The sequence below is a fragment of the Caretta caretta genome, chromosome 3, assembly GCF_965140235.1.
Source record: "Caretta caretta isolate rCarCar2 chromosome 3, rCarCar1.hap1, whole genome shotgun sequence".
Lineage (NCBI taxonomy): Eukaryota > Metazoa > Chordata > Testudines > Cheloniidae > Caretta > Caretta caretta.
Window position 1 is genome coordinate 24,427,379 of NC_134208.1, and position 25,502 is coordinate 24,452,880.

Sequence of the window (25,502 nt, forward strand, 5' to 3'; positions counted from 1 at the left end):
AAGAGTGAAGAGGGAATGTGCCTACTATAATCTAAAAAGTGGCTCTGGGTTTTTGTTTGGGGCTTTTTTAAAGCCTTCATTGAATTTCATGTTCACTGTTTCTCAGTCCAGATCACATTACATCAATGTATAAGTGGAAAAGGTGGGGTATATTTTTTTTGTTCTGGTTTGGTTTTGGTTTTGCTTGTTTCTAAGGACTTGTCTATATGGAAGTTTCACTAGTTATAAGGGTATTTATTGAAGGAGTATAATTAAACCACTAGTTGTATTGGTATAACTTCTTGTGTGGAAACTTTTATTCCAGAATAAAAATGTCCACATAGGGAGTTATACCAGCATAACTACAGTAGTTTAAATTCGCACCGTAGTTTATACAATGATGGGTTCCATATTATTGTCACCTAAGAGAGAGATCTTTGAGTCATTGTGGATAGTTCTCTGAAAACTTCCACTCAGTGCACAGCAGCAGTAAAAAATGTTAACCGTATGCTAGGAAATAATAGGACAGGGATAAAAAATAAGACAGTATAACTTTAGTGGCCAAGATGGAGTCTCCTCTGCAAGCAGCTCTGGCTAAGAAAAGGCACGCGCAGGAACACAGCAGGGAAAGTCCCTTCCTTCCCAGGGGCACCTGTTCCAAACCCCCCAGACTGAACGAACACACACACAGTACAATGAATATAGGAAAGGGAAATATTTAATCACCGAGAAATGATGGGAGAAAAACAGGGGGAAAGATAAGGGGAGCAGTAAAACAGGGTTACATTCAACACAAGGCCCTGCAGGGGTAATGGTACTTCAGTCTGAAAGGGCAGACAAAGCTCAGAACAAAGTTTTCAAAGTTTAATATTATGCACTCAAATACATATTTCCGTACCTAAATGAATGACCTAATTATCAGAAGTGCTGAGCTTCATTAAAGTAAATGGGTATTACAGGTAATCAGCACCTCTGAAAATCCAGCAACTTATTTACATGCCTATATATAGATTCAGAAGCATAACTTTAAGCATCTAAATTGGAAAATTTTATCAAGATGGCTTAAGCCACAACACACTATGGTAGAACATTGCTTCAAAGGTTAACTTAAATGGGTAATAGTAGCTTTCTTTTTCTAATTCAAATTTGGTTCTGAAAATAAAAGAACGTGAAAAGAATGGCAGACACCCAATGAAGTGGTTGTGAACGACGTCCTTATCATAAGTCAAACATTTACGACTTTACTCATTTTTTACTGAGATCATATTCAGGCGTTTGACTGCATAAGGTTCTCAGCATTTGGCCCTGCTGGTATATTGCTATCTTATCTGTTGCATTTTTTAGATCAGCCACAGTTGATTATAGCCTACGTCAGTGGGTTGAAAGATTGAGACTTCCCTGTAAAACAGAAAAAACACTCCAAAGTGTGTAGTGTCAAAGATTTATTAGTGTTGAGGTAGCCTGCCTTTTTGCAAAATAGTCAGCTAATATATTTACACAGCTTGCCTAGTGAGAACTTTATTTTTTATTGAGATTTATTGAGATTTTACAACATATGAGTAAAGGAACAGCAAGCAATATTAATTACATGTCACAATATATTATTATTATACAATGGCAGCAGTAAATGTTGACGATTATTAAATGAAGCACCCTGCAGAGTAACACAGAACCCAAAAGCTTGATCACATAATTGGTGGATCATAAAAAGTACATAAGAGAGGGACAGAGAAAAGGGCAGACAAAGAAGACATAAAGGGTGTGTGTGGTTTTATGTAAGTATTTTCCTGACAAATAAGTAATGATATCAGTACTGAATGGCAGATTATTATTAGGTGGAATGGGTTTTGATATTAAGCTCTATTAGTGAATGCATAATGGAATCAAATCTGTCAGTTCAACCCCCTTTAATGCCACTTACTGATTGTGATTTTTCTCCTTTAGAGCTGTGTTAGACAGTTCTTTTAACCATTCTGAATAGCTGGGTGCAGCTGTGTCTCTTCAGTGTCTAAGGAAGATTCGTTTTGACTGTGTTTAGGACCATCAGTAACCAGCAGAATACAGGTCCAGTCACAGATGGATCTTCGAAGAAATTAAAGATTCGCATTCTATATGAGGGAGACAAACATATTTTTAATATTGAGGCTAGGTTTCCACAAATTAAACCCCAGTGTTTCTCACAGCTCCTCTATGTATTGGAGAAGGGGAGTTAAAACTAACAAAAGACAACAAATTTTAGTTTCCTCTGTGTTTTGTGTAAAGAAGATAGTGCAGTCACTGCAGCTCATGCTAATTTAGTCAAATTAGCACCCAAAGTGTCTTAAGCAGAAGGACAAGAGTACATAATTGTATTTGGAAGCTGAACAAGAATGCACAATTGTTTTTCATTTTTTTTTATGTTAAAGAAACAGCTGCAGCTTTTCTGCTTCCAGTTCATTTTGTTTAGAACCTGAAATAAATTGTGTCAAATGAGCCATCACAGAACTTTCAGAACAACTTTTAAACTAAGTCACAGGGCAGACATATTTAAACATTCCTTAGCTTACTGGTGAAAGCCATAGATAAGCCTCAATGGGCCAAATGTTGACGGCAAAGCTGAGCCCGTAAAGTCTACATCCAAATGCATGTTCCTGTACAAAGGCCACGTGCAAGCATTTTTGCACATGCATACATCTAACTAGCCCATTTGTACCTGCAACCACAGATATTTGCACATAAAATAGTTGCACGCACATATTTTGCAAGTATAGCTAACAGGCCTCATTTTGTAAATTTAGCTTTATATTTGTATAGATACAATAATGATTAGCATGCAGCCTGCATTACTTCTGAAACAATCAAGTAAAATTATAAGAAACTAGTACATTTCCAAAGATTAAGCAGTTTGGATACTTCTTCACACTTACTCAAACGAAAGCTTTAGAACCTGGGCTGGTAATCACACCAAATTTGCAGCATTTACTGATTGTTCTCAGACCGGAACTAACACAAAAATAGCCTTTTGTGATATCTCAGTACATCTGCAGCTGGTTCCCCTCAGAATGAGGAAATGCTGAGGTGGGATGTATGTCTAGGGGGAGAGATGGCATGACCAAACTTTTTCAAGTCTCATACCTTTGGGTGGGGGTTAGTTCTGAGCAAAGATCAAGGACAGTTCTTATTTTCTCTGACTCATTCCCCCATTCCTTAGTAATTGTTATCTTGTTGTTCTGCTTTGATCAGGTCCTGGAAAAATAGTTACCCTGACACTACAAGATAATTACCATGGGACACATGTTAAGCCTTCACACTTAGCAAACAGGCTGTGCACAGGGATTATCTGAAGGTACCTGAGAGATGAGATCTTTCATAAGACCAAATTTTCAAATGTACTAATGTGAGTTTCAACCAGGAAAAAATGCCCATGGACTCAGTCAATGTGTAAAATCCCATAACTGTCTGAACAGATCACATTTTCATTTGGGTAAGTAGCTGTTTACCTGAGAAGTTAAATGGTTTACGTGACCAAATGTAGGGTTTGTTGACACATCAGTTGTAGGTGCATTTTATTTGGCTGGTGCCACTTAATATGTCACATTTAAAAATGCGGCTTAAATAGCATTCCTTTCAAAACTGACAGGAGAAGCTAATGCATAGATACACTGCCACTTTGGAGGGAATCTATGCAACTATGCATTCAGATCAGCTAGAGCCACAACTCACAGAATGCAATTTTTACCTGCTGTACACAGAGGGAGACTGAACACCCGAAAGCTGAGAACACAGCTCTTTTTTGGTTAAGGTTTGTGCCTTCTTGCTTTGTTCAGGAATCTAAATACTATAGTGCTCAACATACTATAACTATGATTAATAGATAGTTCAAACTTTTGAGATAAATACCTCTTCAGAGCAAAGAGGGGAAGATAGAATGGTGGCATATTATTTTCATACAAAGATGAAACTAGATGTCTAGTAACTAGATGACTAAAAATCATTGTAACTGACCATGAAAGTGCTGCTACTACCAAGTAAACATAGGAAAATTGGGGGGAGGGATAGCTCAGTGGTTTGAGCATTGGCCTGCTAAACCCAGGGTTGTGAGTTCAATCCTTGAGGGGGCCATTTGGGGCAAAAATTGGGGATTGGGCCTGCTTTGAGCAGGGGGTTGGACTAGATGACCTCTGGAGGTCCCTTCCAACCCTGATATTCTAAGATTCTATAAGAACATGGAAATGGTTGTGGGAACTTTTTGCATAGTATAGGACATTGTTATCATAGCAATTTGAGATGTATTAGTGTAATATGATCTATAGCTAACCCTCAAATGGTTAAAGAGGGGCTTTTGGTTTGTGTGTGTGTTTGTTGGCATTAAGGATACACACTGACTTCGCAGAACTATTCTGAAGCAGGTTGTAAATGATCTGATTCACAATAACATCCATCTTCCGTGCCCAGAGAGAACAGGAGGAAATTAAATACCATACAAGTATTTTGCGGTAAAACTCATATTTGATGGAGCTAGTAAGAGCCCAGATGCTGCAGATAAAAAGCAAACTCATATTTTTTTTAAATGATTCATTCCTCTTCATGAGCTTCTCCAAGCAGCTAGTTGCCTAAAACCTTTTAGAGAAAGAACACAGATTGTTAGATTTTTAAGACCAATATGATCACCTAGTTTGATGTCCTGCATTACACAGGCCATAGAATTTTACCCTTTGATTCCTGCAATGGGGCACGTTATTCTTCCCTACTATATAAGTGCACATTATCACACCCAATTATTCGTGGGTGAACCAGAGCATCTCTTTCCTCCAATCTCAATTTAAAGACTCCATGTGATTATGAATGTATTACTGCAGCTGGTAAGCCATTCCATGGTTCGTTGCTCTTAGTCATATCCTGAGCCCGACAATAAATTCATTATTGTGTAGTTTATGTGTAATCACTGTCGTTAAAAGGCAATTATTTGATCTTCTATATCTGTGCAGCTTCTTTCTCTCTTTTATCCCTCCTGATACAGGCTGGCTCTCTGTCAGATTGTGGAGCACTTTTGAACAGGGTTTCACACTGGTCAGTGTTTGAAGCCCAGCATTTGATATCTACATTAATGAACTATTCCTGGGTCTGTCTCTCAGTCAATGCGCCCGGACTCCCAGCCGGTACAGAAAGGGATTGCCCTTGTTGAAAGGGCTTTAAATGCAAGCATTGCCATACTGAGTGCTTTCAGCTGCATCTTCTGGGCCTGAGGCACAGCTCTGGCTGCTGACAATTCTGATGAGTATGGAGCATGATACGAAGAGAGAAAGCGGAAAGGTTCACAGGTTCCTTCATTGCCATCAACTTGTGTCACAGCTCAGATTGTGTTATTAATACAGAATGTGGGTTTCAGATACTATGCTGATGCATGAAACCAGCTCTTCATTCTGAGTCCCATTCAACTCCTATCAGAGCCCCTGACTCCAAAGAACTTGGCTTGGGTCCTCTGGGCATTGCATAACAAGCTAGTTGCATAACATATTCACCACTATTGTCAGTGGACAAAAGTTCATTGAAATCAATTAAGTTACAACAATGGTGACTGTTGAATCTGGCCCAATGACTTTAAAATTGGTTTAAACTAGTGCTCTTCACTATTTTTGAAGTGGGAGCCACTTTGGCAAAAAACCTTCAATGTGAGAGCCACATGAGGGGGGGCCAAGGGGTTCGGAGTGTGGAAGGTGGCTCAGGGTAGGGCAGAGGGTGGGGTGCTGGGGTGAGGATTCTAGGGTAGAGCTGGGGATAAGGGGTTTAGGGTGCAGGATGGGGCTCAGGGCTGGGGCAGAGGGTTGGAATGTGGGGGGCAAGGCTCTGCGGGGGGCCAGGGATGAGGAGTTTGGGGTGCAGGCAGGCTGCCCTGGGGCTGGGGCCAGAGGACTCCCCCCAGCCCTCTCCCTGCCGGAGGCCCACAGCAGCCCTGCAAGCCCCAACTTGCTCCCCTCCCCAGTTCCCGCCCACCCCCTACCTCTCTCCTCTCCAGGTTCCTGCTGCGTGGCCGCACAGCAGGCTATAAAGGGCCACGCAGCTTAGAAGGAACTTCAGGAACCACACTTAGGGTTGATGGGAGCTGCCACTGGCTAGTGGGCCTTGCAATGAAGAACACTAGTTTAAACCCTTCATTGTCATACATCTCAGTAGAGTTTGCAGTGCTCTGCAGATTCCGGTAACTCCAGAACGCAGCTTAGCTATTCATGGGAATTTATGGTATGTTTACGAATGTGCAGCTGAAGGCAAAATTGTTTAAATGGCTGCCAGATCCAGCCTGCAAACGCTCTCAAATACCTCCTTATTCTTATATTATTATCTACCAGTTAACAGGATGCGGCAAAGAATGACAATTACCAGATATACAAGGAGATTCACTGATATCATCAGTGAGCTTCTGCAGCTATGGGGCTTCCAAGTGTCATAACATCCACCGCCACAGATAACTTGTCCTGAACAGCAAGGCAGAATGGCCTGTGGGTATGTCTACCCTGCAATGTAAGCCGGGGTCAGTGGGACTCGATCAGTGGACCCTATGTTAGAGAACCAAATGCTTGAGCACCTACATGGCTGGGCAACCCCAGGTTAAGAATTTTCTAGCCTGAGCTCAGAACACGGGGCTCTGGCGTTCACACTGCAGTAAGCAGCCACAAGTCAAACTAGCTATATCCCAGATTCCCTAATGCCCTCCTGAAACATGGCCGCTCTAGCCCTTTGATCATGATGCAATGTGGAAAAACTCAACTGTCCACCCTGCACATTACAGGAAGTTTGAACAACCTGCCAACACATCCTGCCATGAGGTCATTTTGGTCTCCATGCTGCCAGCAGCCAGAGACAACAATATGGAGGAGGCGCCATATGACTGGAAGGGACTTTCATAAATCATCTAGTCCAGTCTCCTGCACTGAGGCAGGATTAAGAATAATCTTCTAGAACATCCCTGACAGGCATTTGTCTAATTTGTTCTTAAAAACCTCCAACAATGGAGATTCCACAACCTCCCTAGGTGATTTGTTCCAATGCTTAACTACCCCTACTGTAAGGAAGTTTTCCCCTAATGTCTAACCTAAATCTCCCTTTATTCAGCCCATTACTTCTTGTCCTATTCTCAGTGGTTAGGTAGAACAGTTCATCGTTTTCCTCTTTATAACAACCTTTTATGTACTTGAAGACTAATCCTGTCCCCTCTCAGTCTTCTCTGCTCCAGGCTAAACAAACCCATTTTTTTTCAATCTTTCTTTGTAGGTCATGTATTCTAGAGGTTTAATAATTTTTTGTGGCTTTCCTTTTGACTTTCTTCAATTTTTCTACAGTTTTCCTAAAGCGTGGAGCCCAGAAGTGGACACAGTACTCCAGCTGAGGCTTTATCAGTGCTGAGTAGAATGGAAGAATTACTTCTCATGTCTTGCTTACAACAATCCTGATGATACATCCCAGAATGATGTTTGCTTTTTTTGCACCACTATTATATCGTTGAATCACATTTAGTTTGTAATCCACTACAACCACCAGATTCTTTTCTGCAATACTCCTTCCTAGGCAGACATTTCCCATTTTGTATTTATGCAACTGATTATTCCTTCCTAAGTACAATATCTTGTGTTTGTCCTTATTAAATTTCATCCTATTTATTTCAGACCCTTTCTCCAGTTTGTCAAGATCATTTTGAATTCTAAGCCTGTTCTCCAAAGCGCTTGCAACCCCTCCCAGCTTGGTATCATCCGCAAACTTTATAAATGTATTCTCTATGCCATTATCCAAATCATTTATGAAGATGTTGAATAGAACCAGATCCTTGCAGGACCCTGCTCTGAGTGCACTTTTCCAGTCAGTTGGGTACCCAGCTTACAGTAGGTTTGTCTCGGCTATATTTCTCTAGTTTGTTTATGAGATGGTCAAGCAAGACAGTCACAAAAACCTTGCTAAAAGTGAGATATATCACATCTATTCCCCCCTCTCCCGCAATCACAAGGCTTGTTACCCTGTTTCTGGATTGTGCTTTCATTCCTGGTTTAGGAAATGGGCAGAGCTTCCAAGGGATGATGCTGGACGTTTTGGCAACATTTTCTAGCTCACCAAAGGCCCCTGACAGAGCTTATGATGGAGTAGGAGGAGGACACAGACATAGAAGACTCAAACTGGCTGATGCTGCTCATAACACTCAGTACGGCCGCTGATACCACTATGTAGACTGGTCCTTTTGGATTAGGGCCACAGGCACACACTGGTGGGACCACGTTATCTTGAAGACCTGGGATGACCAGCAGTGAGACCAGAACTTTTGCAAGGAGAAAGCTACATTTCTGGAGGTTTGTGAGCAGCTTGCCCTGACTCTCCAATGTAAAGACACCACATGAAGGCAACTATGCCAGTCCTGAAGCAAGTTGCTGTAGCCATCTGGAAGCTGGCTATCCCAGTCTGCTACAGTTCTGTTGCCAACCTGTTTGGTGTTGGAATGTTGACTGTGGGGAAAGTGGTGGCAGAGGTTTCTGAGGCAATGAAGTCTGTGGCTTGCCCCAAGATGGTGGGTTTAGAATATTGCTGAAGTAATTGCTTCCCTTGGGAGAATGGGATTGCCAAACTGCACAGGGGCCTTAATTGGACTTGTGCCCATAGTTTGCCCTCCTCAAGGAGCACGAAACCACAGAAGGTACAACTCCATTTTTATGTAGGCCCTCGTGGGCCACAGAGTTTGATTTATGAATATCAACATGGTTTATACTAGAAAAGGTCACCATGCCAGAGTTTTTAGCCCATCGGAGCCTACATCCATGGACGGCTGGAACATTATGCCCACCAAATGACATTCATCTTTCTGTCCCCACTGCCATTCCAGGGATCCCGCGTATCTCCTTTTACATCCTAGGAAGGAGTCCTGTGGAAAGGGATCTGGGGGTCATAGTGGCCCACAAGCTAAATATGAGTCACCAGTGTAACACTGTTGCAAAAAACGCAAACATCATTCTGGGATGCATTAGGAGTATTGTAAGCAAGACACGAGAAGTAATTCTTCTGCTCTACTCTTCGGAGAGTATTGCATCCAGTTCTGGGTACCGCATTTTAGGAAGGATGTGGACAAATTGGAGAAAGTCCAGAGAAGAGCAACAAAAATGATTGAATGTCTAGAAAACATGACCTATGAGGGAAGATTGGAAAAAATGGGTTTGTTTAGTCTAGAAAAGAGAAGACTGAGTGGGGACATTACAGTTTTCAAGAACATAAAAGCATGTTATAAGGAGGAGGAAGAAAAATTGTTGTTCTTAACCTCTGAGGATAGGACAAGAAGCAATGGGCTTAAATTGCCACAAGGGAGGTTTAGGCTGGACATTAGGAAAAACTTCCTAACTGTCAGGGGTGGTTAAGCACTGGAATAAATTGCCTAGGGAGGCTGTGGAATCTCCATCATTGGAAATTGTTAAGAGCAGGTTAGACAAACACCTGTCAGGGATGGTCTAGATCAGGGTTCTCAACCTTTCTTTCCGAGGCCCCCACATGCTATAAAAATTCCATGGCCCACCTGTGCCACAACAACTATTTTCTGCATATAAAAGCCAGGGCTGGTGTTAGGGGGTAGCAAGGAGGGCAAGTGCCTAGGGCCCCACAGGGGCCAACACAAAGCTAATTTGCTCAAGCTTCGGCTTCAGCCCCAGGTGGCAGGGCTTGGGGCCCCAGGCTGCAGCCTTGCCTGGCAGGACTTCAGCTTTCTGTCCTGGGCCCTAGTGAATCTAATGCCAGCCATGCTTGGTGGACCACCTGAAACCTGCTTGTGGTCCACCATGGGGCCCTTGGCCCCTGGTTGAGAACCACTGGTCTAGATAATACTTACCCCTGCCATGAGTGCAGGGGTCTGGCTGAGGTGACCTCTCCAGGTCCCTTCCAGTTCTATGAGTCTATGACTATGGACTTGCATGGGCCAATGGATGAGGGGAAATATTACCTTTATGAATGTGCTTGTCAGGGGAGGGGGAGGGGTTGATTGATTGTGGATTGTTGGGGAGTTGATTGCCATGCAATATACTTATAAATGACCTCACCACTCAAATGGGATGCTGGGGGGGGCTTGATTCACAGTATGGGTTGATGTAAGGAAGCGATTGATGTACGGATTGATGGAATCAGTGTACTAAGGAATAGTGTTTGCATACTAATTCCTAACTGTCCCTTATCATGTGTTTACTTTTATTGTATGATGTGATGCAGCAATATCAATAAACTTTCTTGATCAAATAAAAAGTTTTATTTATAAACATGCCTTAGAAAAGTATAATGTTAACCCATTTCCTGGCAGGCCAGCTGCCATTACCACACCAAAACACCTGTCACAGCAAAACCTGACAAAAATGTGCACGAACGAGCACAAACCGTGAAACTATGTTCAAGACAGAAATTCCCTACTGTTGTATGTCCCCTGGCCCATTGTTCCCCTTTCCTTTTCTTCCACATTTGCTGCACACTTGGCACTGAGGAAGAGGGGCGGAAGCAACCACTGGGCAGGGGGTTGACATGGAGGACTTCATGGGGCAAAGCTGCCCTGCCCAGTTGCTCATAGGGGCTGACTGCATGGGCCACTCAGCCATGGAGTGGCCCAAGCTGTTTCTGGACTTCAGCACAGGGTACCACAGCGGGGACTCAGGCCGTGGTGTGGGTGATGCAGCAGGAGCCAGTATTCTTGCAGACATTATTGATAGCACCTGCTGAGACTGTTCTTTCTGATGAGTTCTGTCATCCTCCCTTAGCTGCCATTCCTGTTCCAGGAACTGCAAAACAAGGGCCTGCTCCTGTGCTGAAGCCATGTCCTCAATCTGTGCAGCCATCCTGAGCCATGACTTTCCTCTAGCCACAAGTTCCTCCATCTTTGGTACTGGACCTGCTTTTAGGCCCTGTCCAGAAGTTCAGCCATAAGTTCATCAGAGAAACGTTTCATCTTGGAATCATCCGTGAAAGTCCATTGACCCAGTCTTCTGATGCAGTGTGGTGGCTGTGGAGGTGCTGCAGATGGTAGAGATCAAGAAGCCTGGAATAGGACAGGACACAGAGGGTTACCGTCTCAAAGAGGAGCACAGAAAAAATCCTTGTGGAATTTCAGGGACATAAAATATTACTTTCCCAGACTGAACTTCAATGTATTGTGAGAGGGATGTTTCAGACCACAGAAGCTTCCTGGACACACCTGGGTTACTGGCAGCAAAAGAAGTGCAAAGACAATGGCAAGTTTAAAAAAAAAAAAAAACCAAAACCCTCCTCCCCAAAATTGCAGAACTTGGGTTTGTGGGGCAGTCTGACCATGCTACAAAAGGATTTTGCTATTGTTTTAGGCCTTCCACATTTTAGAGGACGTAACAGTTTTTGTGGTGCCGTGCAAAAGGAGATGTTATTCCAAGCTGCCAGTAGGAAACCTGCAGCGTATGCAACCAACGTACTCAAATGTACAGTGACTGAACAGCACATCTACAAGTGGAGTGGGCTGGGCAGCTACCCAGGTGGCCTTGCAAAATATACCCTTCCCCAAAATGTTATTACCCATTTGGAGTTCCTGCTACAGGAACAGTTTGCAGCTATCAGCACCCAGGATTGTGTCAGAATTCATGAGAAAAATCAATAGAATGCTGCATTAGCTTCCACATGCTCAGCCTGTTATGGCTTCATGTAAACACAGATCTCCACTGCCACCCTGCTTACCCTCTTCCCCCCCATCTCCCAGCACATATCTGGACAATGTTTAAAACCCCAATCATACTTGGAACAAATGCTTTCGTCACCTATGGACTGCAGTTAACTGAAATGGGCTATTTGTAAATGGAACACATTTCCTCCTCACCCCACCCCTCCACCCCCATCAACAGTTCACTGTTTCCAGCAGATTCCTTCCACCATTGTTGAGTGATTACAGAGCAATGTGCTTAAAGGCATGGTAATGTAAGGTTATTACTTTTAAGAAACAGGAATGCCCTTGCAAAACTCTGCACTTTTCCAGTAAAAATTCACTTTCACTGGCATACTGCTTCAATAATTTTTGCATAGGTTCACAGAACAGAAATCCCTTCCATTCCTATATTAATAAACATTAAAATGGAGCCAGAAACTTACCAGGCTCTAGGGCAGCTTCCATCCATTTCACATCCACTGCCAGTTCCACTGCAGGCCATTCCTCAGGTGGGGCATTAAAAAGCTCCTCCAAATATGGCCCCAGGATGTGCTGCTCTTACGGTAAAGCTTCCTTTGGGACTGTTTTCAACAACAGAGTCACCGTGCTGACCTCACTCAGCACCTGCTGCTGGCTCCTATGAATCCCCAAGATGGATTTGGGGGCCAGCAGGGCACCATCATGGCTGACCAGGTCAGCATGCACCACAATTGGCTCTGTACCCAGCACCCAGCCAAATTCCTCACAAAACAGGCATGATGTCAGTGAGTTGCCCAAGGTGCAGTTTTGGTCCCTGGTTTTTCAGTACTTGGTCTTGAGCTGCTTAATCCACTCCCTCCATTGATTACCGATCCAGTAGATATCAGATACTGCTAACTTCTTCGCTATTTGCTGCTCTGCATGGTCACTCCTGGTACTTTTACTAAAGTCCACTGTTTTGCTGGCCTCACACCAAAGACTCATCAAAATCTGGGTGTACTCCCATGACCATGAAGCAGCTCACTTTGCAAGGATTCTTCTGGTCATCCTCCATTGTAAACAGAGAAGATTCTCCAAAGGTGTTTGCAGCTCAGAGTTAATAAAATAATGGAAGGGTTAAATGCTAACTCGCCGAACTCCTGCACTAGAACAAAGGGAGTTGCTTCCATTTTCCTGGAGTCAATTGATGGTGCTCATGATAGAGAGGACAAAGGTCGTCAGCACATGAGATTGTGGGATACTTTTGGTGGACTCCCAGGATCTGAGTCGGGGGGCTGCATCTACACTGTAAAGCAACAGATCTTGAACCCTGGGTCCTGTCTTGACTCAAGCTCAAGCCCTCCATCCACACAGAGTCCTAGGACCCTGGGTCTGAGCCAAGTCTGAGAGATTTGTGTGAAGATGGAACCAGGGTTTGGCCTCAAGCCTGAGTCTGAGCCCAGGCTTACACTGCAATGTAGACATACCCTATGGGTCTCTCCTTCCCAGGGATATGTTATATCCCAAGACAATTGGGACCTTGAAATAATGTCAGGGTCCCCACTAAAAAGGAGACTCAAGTAAGCAGCACACAATGGATCTGATTTTCAGACTGGATTTAAGGAACAGGGTTCAAAAAAGAACTAGATAAATTCATGGAGGATAGGTCCATCAATGGCTATTAGCCAGGATGGGCAGGAATGGTGTCCCTAGCCTCTGTTTGCCAGAAGCTTGGAATGAGCAACAGGGGATGGCTCACTTGATGATTACCTGTTCTGTTCATTCCCTCTGGGGCACCTGGCACTGACCACTGTTGGAAGACAAGATACTGGGCTAGATGGACCTTTGGTCTGACCCAGTAGGGGCATTCTTATGTTCACAGAACACCCCTCACCTCCTAGAACAACCAACATCTTGTGCAGGCTGAGATCAGAACCCTCCTCCATCTTCAGACAAGAAGTAGCAACCATAACAATCTAGAACCCAGCAAAATTTCAAAACAGCCTTGCTGGTGATTCTACCCCACCAAAAGGCATAGAATAGAACTACTAGTGGATCCCCATTACCAGTTACTAAGCCTGGCTACTGAGACTCTAGCATCTTCCCTTCCTATTGTCCCTACAGATCTGCAAGGTTCCCTGATGACTATGTGCAGCAAAAGAAGAAGCGAAAAACTTTTCTAGTGTCGGTGGAAAACAACAGCAGTTCCAGACAAGCTCCAGCACAAGGAATTCTTGCAAGTTTATACCCTGGCCATGAAAGTTAACCCAGAATTCACCACTCCGCTCCAGAATACACCACCTCCCACTGCAAAGATCCAATTCTCAGAGAACGGGCCAATGTGGCCTCTTGAGGCAGCTGTAAATAGTGCATGGGCAGGCTGGGAAGGATCAGAATGCAGAATCCACTGCTATGAGAGCCTTCAGCCCTCCCCCATGTAAGGGACTGAATAATGTATATCAGCCTTTGGAAGCAATAGCCTCCCTAGAACAAATCCGCAGCTATTCTGCAGCCTCTGGTAGGTGGATTCTTCACCCATCTCCTGCACATCAGTCTAGCTACTCAAGCTGGATGCCAGACTCTGCATTTTCTCCCAGCTGAGTGGATTTGAGGCCTTTAGGCTCTCACAGCACTACTAGTAAATGCCGTTCATCATCATTAAGCAGCAAAGAAAGTCATGAAGAACAACCATCAAAGTACTTTTCTGATGTCTTGTAGCTAATTATTAAAGTTCTCTACAGTTTACAGCTGTCTTGAATTGCCGTCATTCCTTGAAGAAATAGTTTAAACAGAGAAAAAAATACTAATGACTCTTCTCTCTTACGCTGTTTTCACAACAATGTAACTACATTGACTTCAGTACACATGATCTGAGAGTAGAAGCAGGCCCTAACAATCTCAGTTTAGTTAAGCCAACTTCAGGGTCTTTGGTCTTTAATGTTCTTCTAGTGTTTTCCAAACTATATAAGCAAATAATCTTGCTAAAGGATGGGATCATAACTAGTGTTCCTTGAACTATTGCTTTACCTCAGCTTTGTACTGTTTAGCACAATGGGTCTCTCTGTAGGAAGCAACAGCATTAACTTCACCCAAAAGGGCTGGATGGTGTGGGAGGAGGAAGGGGTCTGATCCTGCCCCTCTCTAGTCTGACTAAAAGAGCTGCCCACAGGCAGAAGGGAGTGTATGCTGCATCCTATCCAAATCATAGTGTGGAATTCCTCCAGGGGCCTTCCACTGCAGCACAACCCCTGCATGTCCCTTTTGCCAAGAGCAGTGGTCTTAAGACTCCACCGAGGCCAAATAGTTGTATGAAGTATAGTTTGAAATACCTGATCGTCCACTATCTATCATGAGGATATGTGAAAGAGAGAATCTGGTAGGCCTCATCATAGCAGGAATGGAGGATGGTCAGAGATTAATGTCTTTAATTCCAAGCATGTGGAAATCAGACCATGTAATACTAGGAGGAGAACAAAACAATTCTAGACTAGATTGTAGGATTATTACATATAAAATGTGAATAATTAAAATCCTTGGGTAGCACCACAATCCTACCTGTCACTCAGGCCCATAAGCTGGATGTGATGTTTGACTCAGAATGCTCTCTAGATCTTCACATCCAAGCTATACTTAAGTCTTGCCAATTCTTTCCGCATAACATCTCTAAGGTATGGTCCTTTTTATCCATCCACACAGCTAAAACTCTTGTCCAAGCTCTCATCATCTTACGTCTCGATTGCTGCAACAGCCTTCTCTCTGGCCTTAACAAATGCAATTTTGCCCTGTTCATATCCCTATTCAGATTCCTATTTCTAAAGGTCCTTTTCATAGCCTGTCAGTCTGACCATCTCACCTCTTTCTTTACATCCCTCCACTGGCTTCCCTTTCTCTAGTACACCAAACATAAGCTGCTCCTATTCACTTTCAAGGCCATAGGCACCAACTCCATGGATGCTCTGGGGCTTGAGCACCCACAGAAAAAAATAGTGGGTGCTTAGCACCCACTACCAGACCCTGCCAATCAGCTTCTCCCCTCCCCCCACCGCCCCAGCACCTCCCACCCGCCACTGATCAGCCGTTCAGGAACTGATGGGGAAGGGGTGGAGTGGGGGCAGAGCAGGGGTCAAGCACCCCCTGGGAAATCAGAAAGTCAGAGCCTCTGTTCAAGGCCCTTCATGATCTAGCTAGCTTCATTCTGCCTATCATCTCTCATTTGATATCAAGCTTTCAATGCACTTCTAGCTGGCCCATGATGCCTCCAACACCCACTTGTTGAAACAAGCACCTTCCTGGTTGTTCCCACAGTGCCTCTCACACTTGAGAGATGCTCCCCATAAACATCTGCAAAGCTAATTCAAGTCATTTTCCACCTTCAAAACCCTCCTCAAAACTCTCTTGTGCTGTGATGCCTCTAAAAAACTGGACCATAGATAGACTGTTGATGTGCTGAGACCACTACTTATCAGACTGGCCAGTTTTGTCTCATTGTTTCCTTGTAGTCCTCCATCAGTTGTCTCGTGCCTTAGATTGTAAGCTCCTTGGGGAAGGGAGCATCTTTTATTTTGTTCTGTTTGTACAGAACCTAGAACCTGCAGAAGAGAAGAGTGAGGGGGGATTTGATAGCAGCCTTCAACTACCTGAAGGGGGGGTTCCAAAGAGGATGGAGCTTGGCTGTTCTTAGTGGTGGCAGATGACAGAACGAGAAGCAATGGTCTCAAGTTGCAGTGGGGGAGGTCTAGGTTAAATATTAGGAAACACTATTTCACTAGGACAGAGGGGGGCAAACTACGGCCCGCGAGCTACATCCAGCCCATGGGACCGTCTTGCCCGGCCCCTGAGCTCTCAGCCAGGGAGGCTAGTCTCCGGCCCCTCTCCCACTGTTCCCCCCTCCCCCGCAGTGCGCTGCGCCAGCAGTGTTCTGGCTCACCGCTCCTGTCAGGCAGCGCGGCAGGCTCCAGCATGGTAAGGGGGCGGGGAGAAGGGGGTCCTGGGGGGCAGTCAAGGGATAGGGAGTAGGGGGTAGTTGGATGGGGTGGAGGTTTGAGGGGAGTGGTCAGGGAACGGGGGGGCTGGATAGGTGTGGGAGTCCTGGGGGGCAGTTAGAGGTGGGGGTCCTGGGAGGGGGCAGTCAGGGACAGGGAGAAGGGGTGGTTGGATAGGGGATGGGGTCCTGGGGGGCAGTTAGAGGTGGGGGTCCTGGGAGGGGGCAGTCAGGGACAGGGAGAAGGGGTGGTTGGATAGGGGATGGGGTCCTGGGGGGCAGTTAGAGGTGGGGGTCCTGGGAGGGGGCAGTCAGGGACAGGGAGAAGGGGTGGTTGGATAGGGGATGGGGTCCTGGGGGGCAGTTAGAGGTGGGGGTCCTGGGAGGGGGCAGTCAGGGGACAAGGAGCAGGGGGGGTTGGATGGGTCAGGGGTTCTGAGGGGGGCAGTCAGGGGGCGGGAAGTGAGAGAGGGCAGGGGCCAGGCTGTTTGGGGAGACACAGCCTTTCCTACTTGGCCCTCCATATAGTTTTGCAACCCTGATGTGGCCCTTGGGCCAAAAAGTTTGCCCTCGCCTGCACTAGGAGGGTGGTAAAGCACTGGTACGGGTTACTTAGGGAGGTAGTAGAATCTCCATCCTTAAAAACCTCTTGGGCCCGGCTTGACAAAGCCCTGGCTGGGATTATTTAGATGTTGTTGGTCCTGCTTTGAGCAGGGGATTGGACTAGATGACTTCCTAAGGTCTCTTCTAACCCTAATACTCTATGATTCTAGCACAATGGCTAGGGCTCACAGGTGCTTCAGTAAGAAGACGAATACAATAAATAATAGGTCCCATACATCTTTCACATCCAGATTATGTATTCAAAGTGATGGTTATCATTCTGTACCTTGTGAAATGAACCATGTGAAACTGAACGTGCCAAGATACCTATCTAGACCTGAATTTCAAAAAAGACAAAGTGTTCTTAGGAGAGAGAGTATTAGAAATATATTATAGAATCCAAAATTACCTCCTTTAGTTTGCTTCCCCAGAGGAGCCATTTGGAATTAAAACAACCTTGTGGAAGAATCTATCCTTTCTGGATTGTTACAGGATTGGAAGAATTGAAAATAATCCTTTTTGTGAATTAACATGGACATGCTGAATTTCAAGGAAGAATGAAATGCTGTGCCTTCCTACAGTTTCCCAATTCTTAAGGAATCCTCCTTAGCTTCATTACATATATTTGAGAGACAAGGTGGGTGAGGTAATATCTTTTATTGGACCAACTTCTGTTGGTGAGAGGTCCAAACTTTTGAGCTTATACAGAGCTCTTCTTCATATATTTGGCTATTTCACTCTTCTTGGTTTTAACTTGTCTCGGTATTATTATTCTTTTGGATGGGTTATTAAAGCCCTTTCACATTCCATGAACAGATTCATATGATACCCATTATCTCATAACTTATTTGACTGCATATGGCCGAGCATGGCTTATTGGAAAGAAGGTGCTCAGAAACACTGGTGATTTAGAACCATATAAGTACACAAATTGATAAAAGTCCTAGATCTGTTTTCCTTATCTGCACATAGCATGACTATATTGAGTAGAAGTGAGTAAGTATTGGATAAATATGACCTGATGCTGAACACCCAGCAGGTCCTATTGACTTCAAAGTTAGACATGTACAGTTTTTGGTGAGCCTTTTTGGTGGTCCCATACAGTTAAATTATACAATCTTTACTCATGTTGGTAAGCACTTATTTGAGTAGTCAACGAGCCCAGCAGGACTAATTGTGTGAAGAAATGCTTACCAATATGAGAAAGAGATGTACACCCATAATGAATAACTTCAAGAATCATTATCTGATTTTCATAGTAAAACTACTATTTCTAATTGTTGTTCTATATTTGTACAACCAATACAGCAGCATCCTAGTCTGTGACTGGAGCTCCCACGCACCCACCATAATACAAATCACTAGTAAGAATAATAATGATAACGCTTTGTAGAAAAATTTAGAAAATTAAAAGTGAAATACCTACAGTTAAGTTCAGATCATCAATGACCTACACTTATCTCTGCATTCACAAATGCATCCAGAGTGACAAGTAATAATTCATGTTCATCTAATAATTAAACAACAAGATGAGAAGTATTAAAGATTAAATGACAGAATTGAATGTTCTACAGATCCAATCCTAAAAAGAAAATGAGAAATAAAAAAATGTACCTGGTTGTAAGTGATCTCAGCTAAGATGCTACTCCGTATTATTGATTTGCTTCATTTTAAAACATTGTAAGAAATTAAATCCCCACATTAACAATACATAGTATATAAATCAACTGAAAAAAAGTAAAATATTCAGTAGTCATATCATTGTCCTGAATCTAAACTACATCTTAATCTGATAGACAGGGGATCATGTCCCAAAGCATGAAAACAGCCTTTGTTATTGATAAAAAGACAAAGAGGGACACAGCTTTGGAGAGATCAATCTACAAGTTCAATTCTGCAAACACATTCAAGGATGGACTTCACTGACTTATGTGGTCTCATTGGGTATGTCTATGCTGCACATTAGACCTGGGCTCCGACTCAGATTTGAGGTCTAGCCCCTCCTCCATCCACACATACATCAATCTGATTTGGGTGAACAAGCACGCAGGACCTAGGTCCTAAGACCCTACTGGAAGGGTGGGTTGGAGCTCAAGTCCTGCTGTGACTCGAGTCCAAACCCCATCATATTGCAATGTGGACATAGCTGAAGCCACAGCCCTGAATTAGAAGGGCTGTGTAGTGCAGTATGGACATGTTAGAATGTTTGTAAGACCCAGGTCCAGCACCAATAAGCCCAGGTTTACAGTACAGTGTGGACACTCAAGCACAGGCTTGGAAACACTGAATCCACAAGTCCGGGTCCCACAGACCCAGGTTTACAATCCAGTGTAGACGTACCCATTGGCTTCAATGGGAGCACACAATAAGGACTGCAGTATCAACCTATATTTATAAATACTGACTGTAAAATTAAAGCCAAGATTCAAGCAACATGTTTAAAGGATCTTATGCGAACAATTATTCATGAAGATCAGGTAGGATTTGCATATAGGAGTGTCACTGTCAACTACTCTGGAAAAGAAAACCATTCACTTGATCCCAGTTACTAGTCATACCTGCCATTTGTCATTAGATGTGGAGAAAGCATTTTTAGAGCCATCTGATTCTCTATCTATGATCAGTATTCAGGAAATTTGGTCAACCTTTCTCATCAGCACTGAGGTAATATATACTTTTCTTTGCATAAAAATTAACTCTCATATTAAATTCACCAGCATTTCATCTGGAAGAAGGACACATCAAGACTGCCCTCTTAGTCTTCTTTTTAACTTTTCTCTCAAACCATCCTTATGGAAAAGGCCTACAGAAATGAAGAAGGATTGATATAAATTACTCTAAAAACCTGCAACATCTAATAAAGTATTTGAGTCACCTTGAAGGGGTTCGATTTCAAGCACCCACTCTCTGAAAGTCAAGTTCGCCCTTTAAAGAGTCTCGAGGTGGAAAACTGTGCCACCCGAAATCATGTCTCTTTTCAAAATGTAGATAATATATTTGCAGACTCATACCTATGAGTTTTATATGGAAAGTTTCCCTTTAAATTCATTCATTCAATGGCCCTTTATGGCATGAACTTTTTGGAGATGCTGAGTTAAATGTTACAAAGCATGATTGTTTCACTGTGATCACAAACTTCAGAAAAGGTTATCTGAAAGGTCTGCTGGGGTACAAAGTTTCATATGAACCTGGACTAACCTATGGAGCTCAAAATGGATGAAAATGTTTGCAAAATCTTCTGCAAAGTGAAACCATTCAGTTTCACCCCGTCCCACTTTTCCTGAGTGATTAAGTTGTATTTCAGAACAGTGAAAACAGCAACTTCAGATGACCTTCAGAAATAGCTAAGCCTATAAGGAGATAAAATCTCGGATAAATATACAGTCTCCAAAATATGCATTTTGAAGCAAAACAATTATCAAATCAGCCAGTGTAATTCCCTGCAAAGTGAAGTGACAAGCTGAGTCATGCTGGAGCACATTAAGATCTGACGGCAGCGTTTCCCGCAAGTCAGCACCTAGGCAATATTTTCTTCAGTGATCCATAGAAGCAAAGCATGACAATAATGTGACCTAGAGATTCTGAAAGCACACGAGTGTCAGCAATGGACAAAGTCTGGCTAGATTCCATTAATGGTAAAAGGACAATGCTTATCCTAGTGATACTATAACCCCCAAACAGGAGTACAGAGTCCAAATTAACCCCCCAGATCTGAATATCAGCAGAGAGCAAAATTCTAGCAGCATCAGCAGAAAACCCATATTATATAAATATCTATTAATGAATATGAGTACCAGCCAGAGGCATGTCAATTCACTGAGTTATAAAAGAACAACAAACATAAAAAGCTTACATTGTACCAGACAGATAGCCATACAGTACAGGAAACATCCAGGTGAGTTGGAAGTTAAATGTTATCAAATCTTTAAGAGGTTAAATTTGTCTTTGCCAAACAGAAAATATTCAACAGGGGTCAGGAACAGCTCATAGTACCCTGAGCCATTCTGATACCTCTGGGAAGCTATTAACTTGTTCCCTGCAATCTCAGCTTTTTTGTTTTTAGTAAGTCTCTAGTTACTATGATTGTGAAGAAAAGTTCAAAATTGTGACTGATGCAGTTGCACCACTGTAGCACTTCAATGAAGACGTTACTATGCTGACAGGAGAGCTTCTCCCACTGGCATAGTTAATCCCACTCTGCAAGAGGCAGTAGCTATGTCGAAAGGAGAAGCCCTCCCACTGACATAGCGCTGTCTACGCTGGGGGTTAGGTCGGTATAACTGTGTCATTCAGGGTGTGAAAAATCCACACCCGAGCAACACAGTTATACCTATGTATGTTTACAGTGTAGACCTGGCCTGAGTCTACAGAGAATGGAGAATAGCTTTGAGAGATGTGACCTGCCCCATTCATTGCATGAAGGTGTTAATTCAGATCCCCTGTGATGATAATTTAAATGCCAACATTATTAACTATTTCATTTCATGTGTATGAAAGGAGAGGGAGGATCACAGATTTGCACAGTTTACTCATTTTGGTACCACAAATAGGTAGGACTTGGGAGATACCATCAATTCCTCCCCCTTCCCCCAAGCAGAAAAAGAGTCCAGCCTCAGGAGCATAGCAGAGCTTAGTATGCACATATTCAAGCCCTACTCAGGGGTAGCTAAGCTCAAGGAGCCCAGTGGCACTTAATAATAATGAAAATACGATAGTATTTGTATCATGACTAGAAGCCCCAGTCATGGACCAGGGCCGCAATGTGTGAGGTGCTGCACAAACCCAGAACAAAATGGCAGTCCCTTCCCTGAAGAGTTACAGTCTAAGTGTAAGATGAGACAACAATTGGATACAGACAGACTGACAGGGGAGTACAAGGAAGCAATGAGACACTATTGATCAGCATGATAAGCAGTGACCTCAGCACACCAGCAGCCTAGCCTTTGTCAAGTTTTTTGTAGGCCTCACTGCAAAGGAGAGTTTGAAGGAGGAATAGCCACGCAATCAACAGTGGGTGTGGTCTCATTTTTACAGCTCACATGGGCAGAGCTTATTTTGTGGGGCGAGCAAGAGAGCATACCGCTATCTTTCCACCGCAGTCTGATTCCTGATTTTCAACCCCAACCTCAAACCAAGTTAGAGTTAAGAGGTTAGTAGAACTGGAACCTCCTTATCTTGAAGCGTTATAAGTTTGATGATAAATAAAACTGTGGCTCAGGCAGAGGCAGATGACATTTTTGTGGGGCCTGGGCCTGAGCAAGTGGCCCCCATTCCCCTGGCACTCCTGCCAGGGAGCGAGGTCAGAGCGTGGAGGCTTGCCCCACTCCACCTGCCTGGCATTCCTGCTGGGGAGTGCTGTCGGGGTGCAAGGGGCTTGCTCCAATCCACCCACCCAGTGCTCCTGCCAGAGAGCAGGGTCAGGGCGTGGAGGCTTGCCCCGCTCTGCCTGCCTGGTGTTCCTGCCAGGGAGAAGGGTTGGGGTGCGGGGGCTTGCCCTACTCCCCGGCAGGAGAGCAGACAGGCAGAGCGGGTCAGTGCGTGGGGGCGCCCATTTTTCCAGGCCACCGGGCACTGGCCCCGTTTGCCCAGTGGCTAATCCACCATTGGGCACAGGTGAGGATGGTGCTAAATACAATGAGAATTCATGGTTCACACAAACTGACAGAGCTGCGGGAGTTAGAAATCAGGTTACAAGGATAAGTACTCTGAAATAGTTCAAGATTGCATGAATAGCAAGAGTAATATTTATTTGTTATTTATTAATTATATTATGAATTTATAAAGCAATCAATCACATGGATCTGGGTGCTGGACGTTCTGAACATCGAGTAAAAATACACACAATGTTCAATAATAGAAAACTAGAGAAGTGAGAGATTTGAGATGTCGGACTTTAAAAACACTCCAGGAATCACTAGAAAGAAGATTATATTCCACAACCTTGGAGCGAGGTTTGAAAAAGCCCTGTTCTTAGAAATTGTGCAAAGCACTGATGCCATAACAAGGAAAGAACCGGACCCAGAATGTAAGGCTTAAATGTGAACATAATCCTGAAATCATCATGAACATGAATCAAATTACACCTGAAAGAGTAAGAGAATAAAGGCCTAATTCTCCTCTCCAGTGGAAAAAAAGGATTAGCTCCATTGAACTAAGTGGAGCTGCAAGGTTGCGATATTGGCTTTCAAATACATGTCAGTAATAAAAATGCTGATTGAAGTCTTCAAAGAAGCATTTTTTGATGGAAAACTGTTAAGTCGAACATTTTTTGACTAGCTCTACCTGTGAGATGCTGGCACCCAACCTCCTTAGGGTGTGTCTACACAAACATTTAGTTTGCAGCAAGCTGGGGTGTGAATCTACCCCATGCTAGCCTGCCAAGGACTAACTGTCCTCATGGGACCTTGCTGACGTGCATCTAGACCTGTTTCAAAGAGGACTAGATCAAACCATGTTAACAAACTGTTATTGTGTGTCAGAAGGGTCCAAGTGGATAGTTAGTCCTTGGCAGACTAGTCCTGAGTAGCTTCACAATGCAGCTTGCTGTAAGCTAAATGTTCATGTAGACAAGCCCTTAGTTTCCTTTTAAAATGTCTCCCATCTATTTTTATTCCAATTTAAGAAGCAGCCAGTGAAACTCTCTGATTAATAGTGAATAGTGGGAGTCACAAGGTGTAGGGGGGAAAAGAAAATCAAATGTTTCCACACATTCTACCTGGATTTACTACAGCAGAAGGGAAATGGGGATGACGATACTTCCTCACTTCACACGGGTGCTTTGAGGATAAAATTTTATTTGGGAGGTGCTCAGACACTAAAGAGTTTGAGGCCGAAGAAGTAGGCAGATAGGCCAAGTATGGAAAATAGCAATGGAATCTTCCTGCAATGGGGTTTACAAACCCCATACTGAGCACAGACAGAAGGGAGAGGAGAGTCTTTCCTATTTACAGGCAACCAGGCTGATCACACTCCCTGCATAGCTGCCAGAACTGCCAAACATGGAGACACACGCACCCACAGCTAAAGGAAATAAGCTAAACTATAAAGGATGGGGAACAGAGAGGCCTGGGATAGCAGGGGGACAACAACCCCATGCCAGGCTGCATCTGGGAAATCAACAAGGAGACAAAAGGAGATCGGTAAGCTCTGGAATTTAAGAGCTGATAGACTCAATTTAAGTTAAGAGTCTATGGACCGATCTAATTGCAGTTGAATTGAAATGGACCAGTTAGGGAAAAGCTGGGATCCCCTAGGGTGACTGTGTAACGCCAACAGACCCCAGTCGTCAGTGGGCGGGATTGAACCAGGGACCTCTGGAGCTTCGTGCATGAGCCTCTACTACATAAGTTAAAAGGCAACTGGCTGTTAGCTAAAGCTGAAGAGCAGACTCATTTTATCTCTTTCTCTAGGTGGTCTCGGTGCCCCTAGATGGGACAGAACACCACATCCAGGAGGTGTGTGTGTTACAACTGCACCAAGAGCAGTTGACATTTCTTCCCACCCGATCACCACTACCGGTCAACCATGCCATACAACGGGATCAGAAGATACTTTGCTCTTCATTCATGTTCATTCCTTGGGGTTTTTTTGTTTGTTTCTGTCTGCTCTAGAGGTCATTTCTGTGATGTGGATATTTGTCCAATAGGTGCAGGATGAGAACAGCTACTTCATTTGCGGTAGGCCATCAAACACCCTTATTGTCTTTCACTAGATACAAAACACTGATCTAAATGTAAAAGGTGTATCCCATTATCCATTTGTTGTTTCTCATCATATACTTACGTAAACTCTGTGGGAGCAGAAGATGTCTTTTTGTCAGGTGTGTTCAGTGCTTAGAACAATGAGGCCCTGATCCTTTGAGGCATCTGGGGCAGAGCCTCAGAGGTATAAATTGGAATAGCTCTATTGAATTCTATGGAGCTATGACAATTAAGACCAATTGAGGCTCTACCCTTCTAGGTGCTACCATAAAACAAATATTAAATAATCTATCTCCTGAGTCTACTTGTTCACTTTGGTACTATATTTATGTTCCCCAAATTACTAGTTAATTAGTGACTGATGACTCCATCTACAACATATTCACCACTCATTTTTAAGAAAGAAAATATCCATTTGTATCTACCATTTCAAAGAAGCAGCAATGTACTTCCTCAGTAAGGTTATAGTTCCATCTGATCAGTTTGTTTTATTTCCTGCAACATTACATATAATGTATTTTAAATACATTGTCTGTATTTCTCAGAATACATTTCAGAATTACATTTTTCAGAATTTTCATTAGTCAAGTACATAGGTCACAGCAGTTAACCAATCATTTTAATAGTCAGAGAA

The 25,502-nt window shown here is 43.6% G+C and overlaps 1 protein-coding gene across 1 annotated transcript in view; it reads right to left on the reverse strand.

The window, feature by feature from the left end:
* Positions 1 to 722: 722 nt before the first annotated feature.
* KCNS3 (potassium voltage-gated channel modifier subfamily S member 3) overlaps positions 723 to 25,502 on the reverse strand; it is a 78,172-nt gene continuing 53,392 nt past the window's right edge. Inside the window, exon 5 of the mRNA XM_048845569.2 lies at positions 723 to 2,087. Within this exon, the coding sequence (XP_048701526.2) occupies positions 2,050 to 2,087 (38 nt within the window). The 3' untranslated portion in view covers positions 723 to 2,049. The remainder of the gene's footprint in view (positions 2,088 to 25,502) is intronic.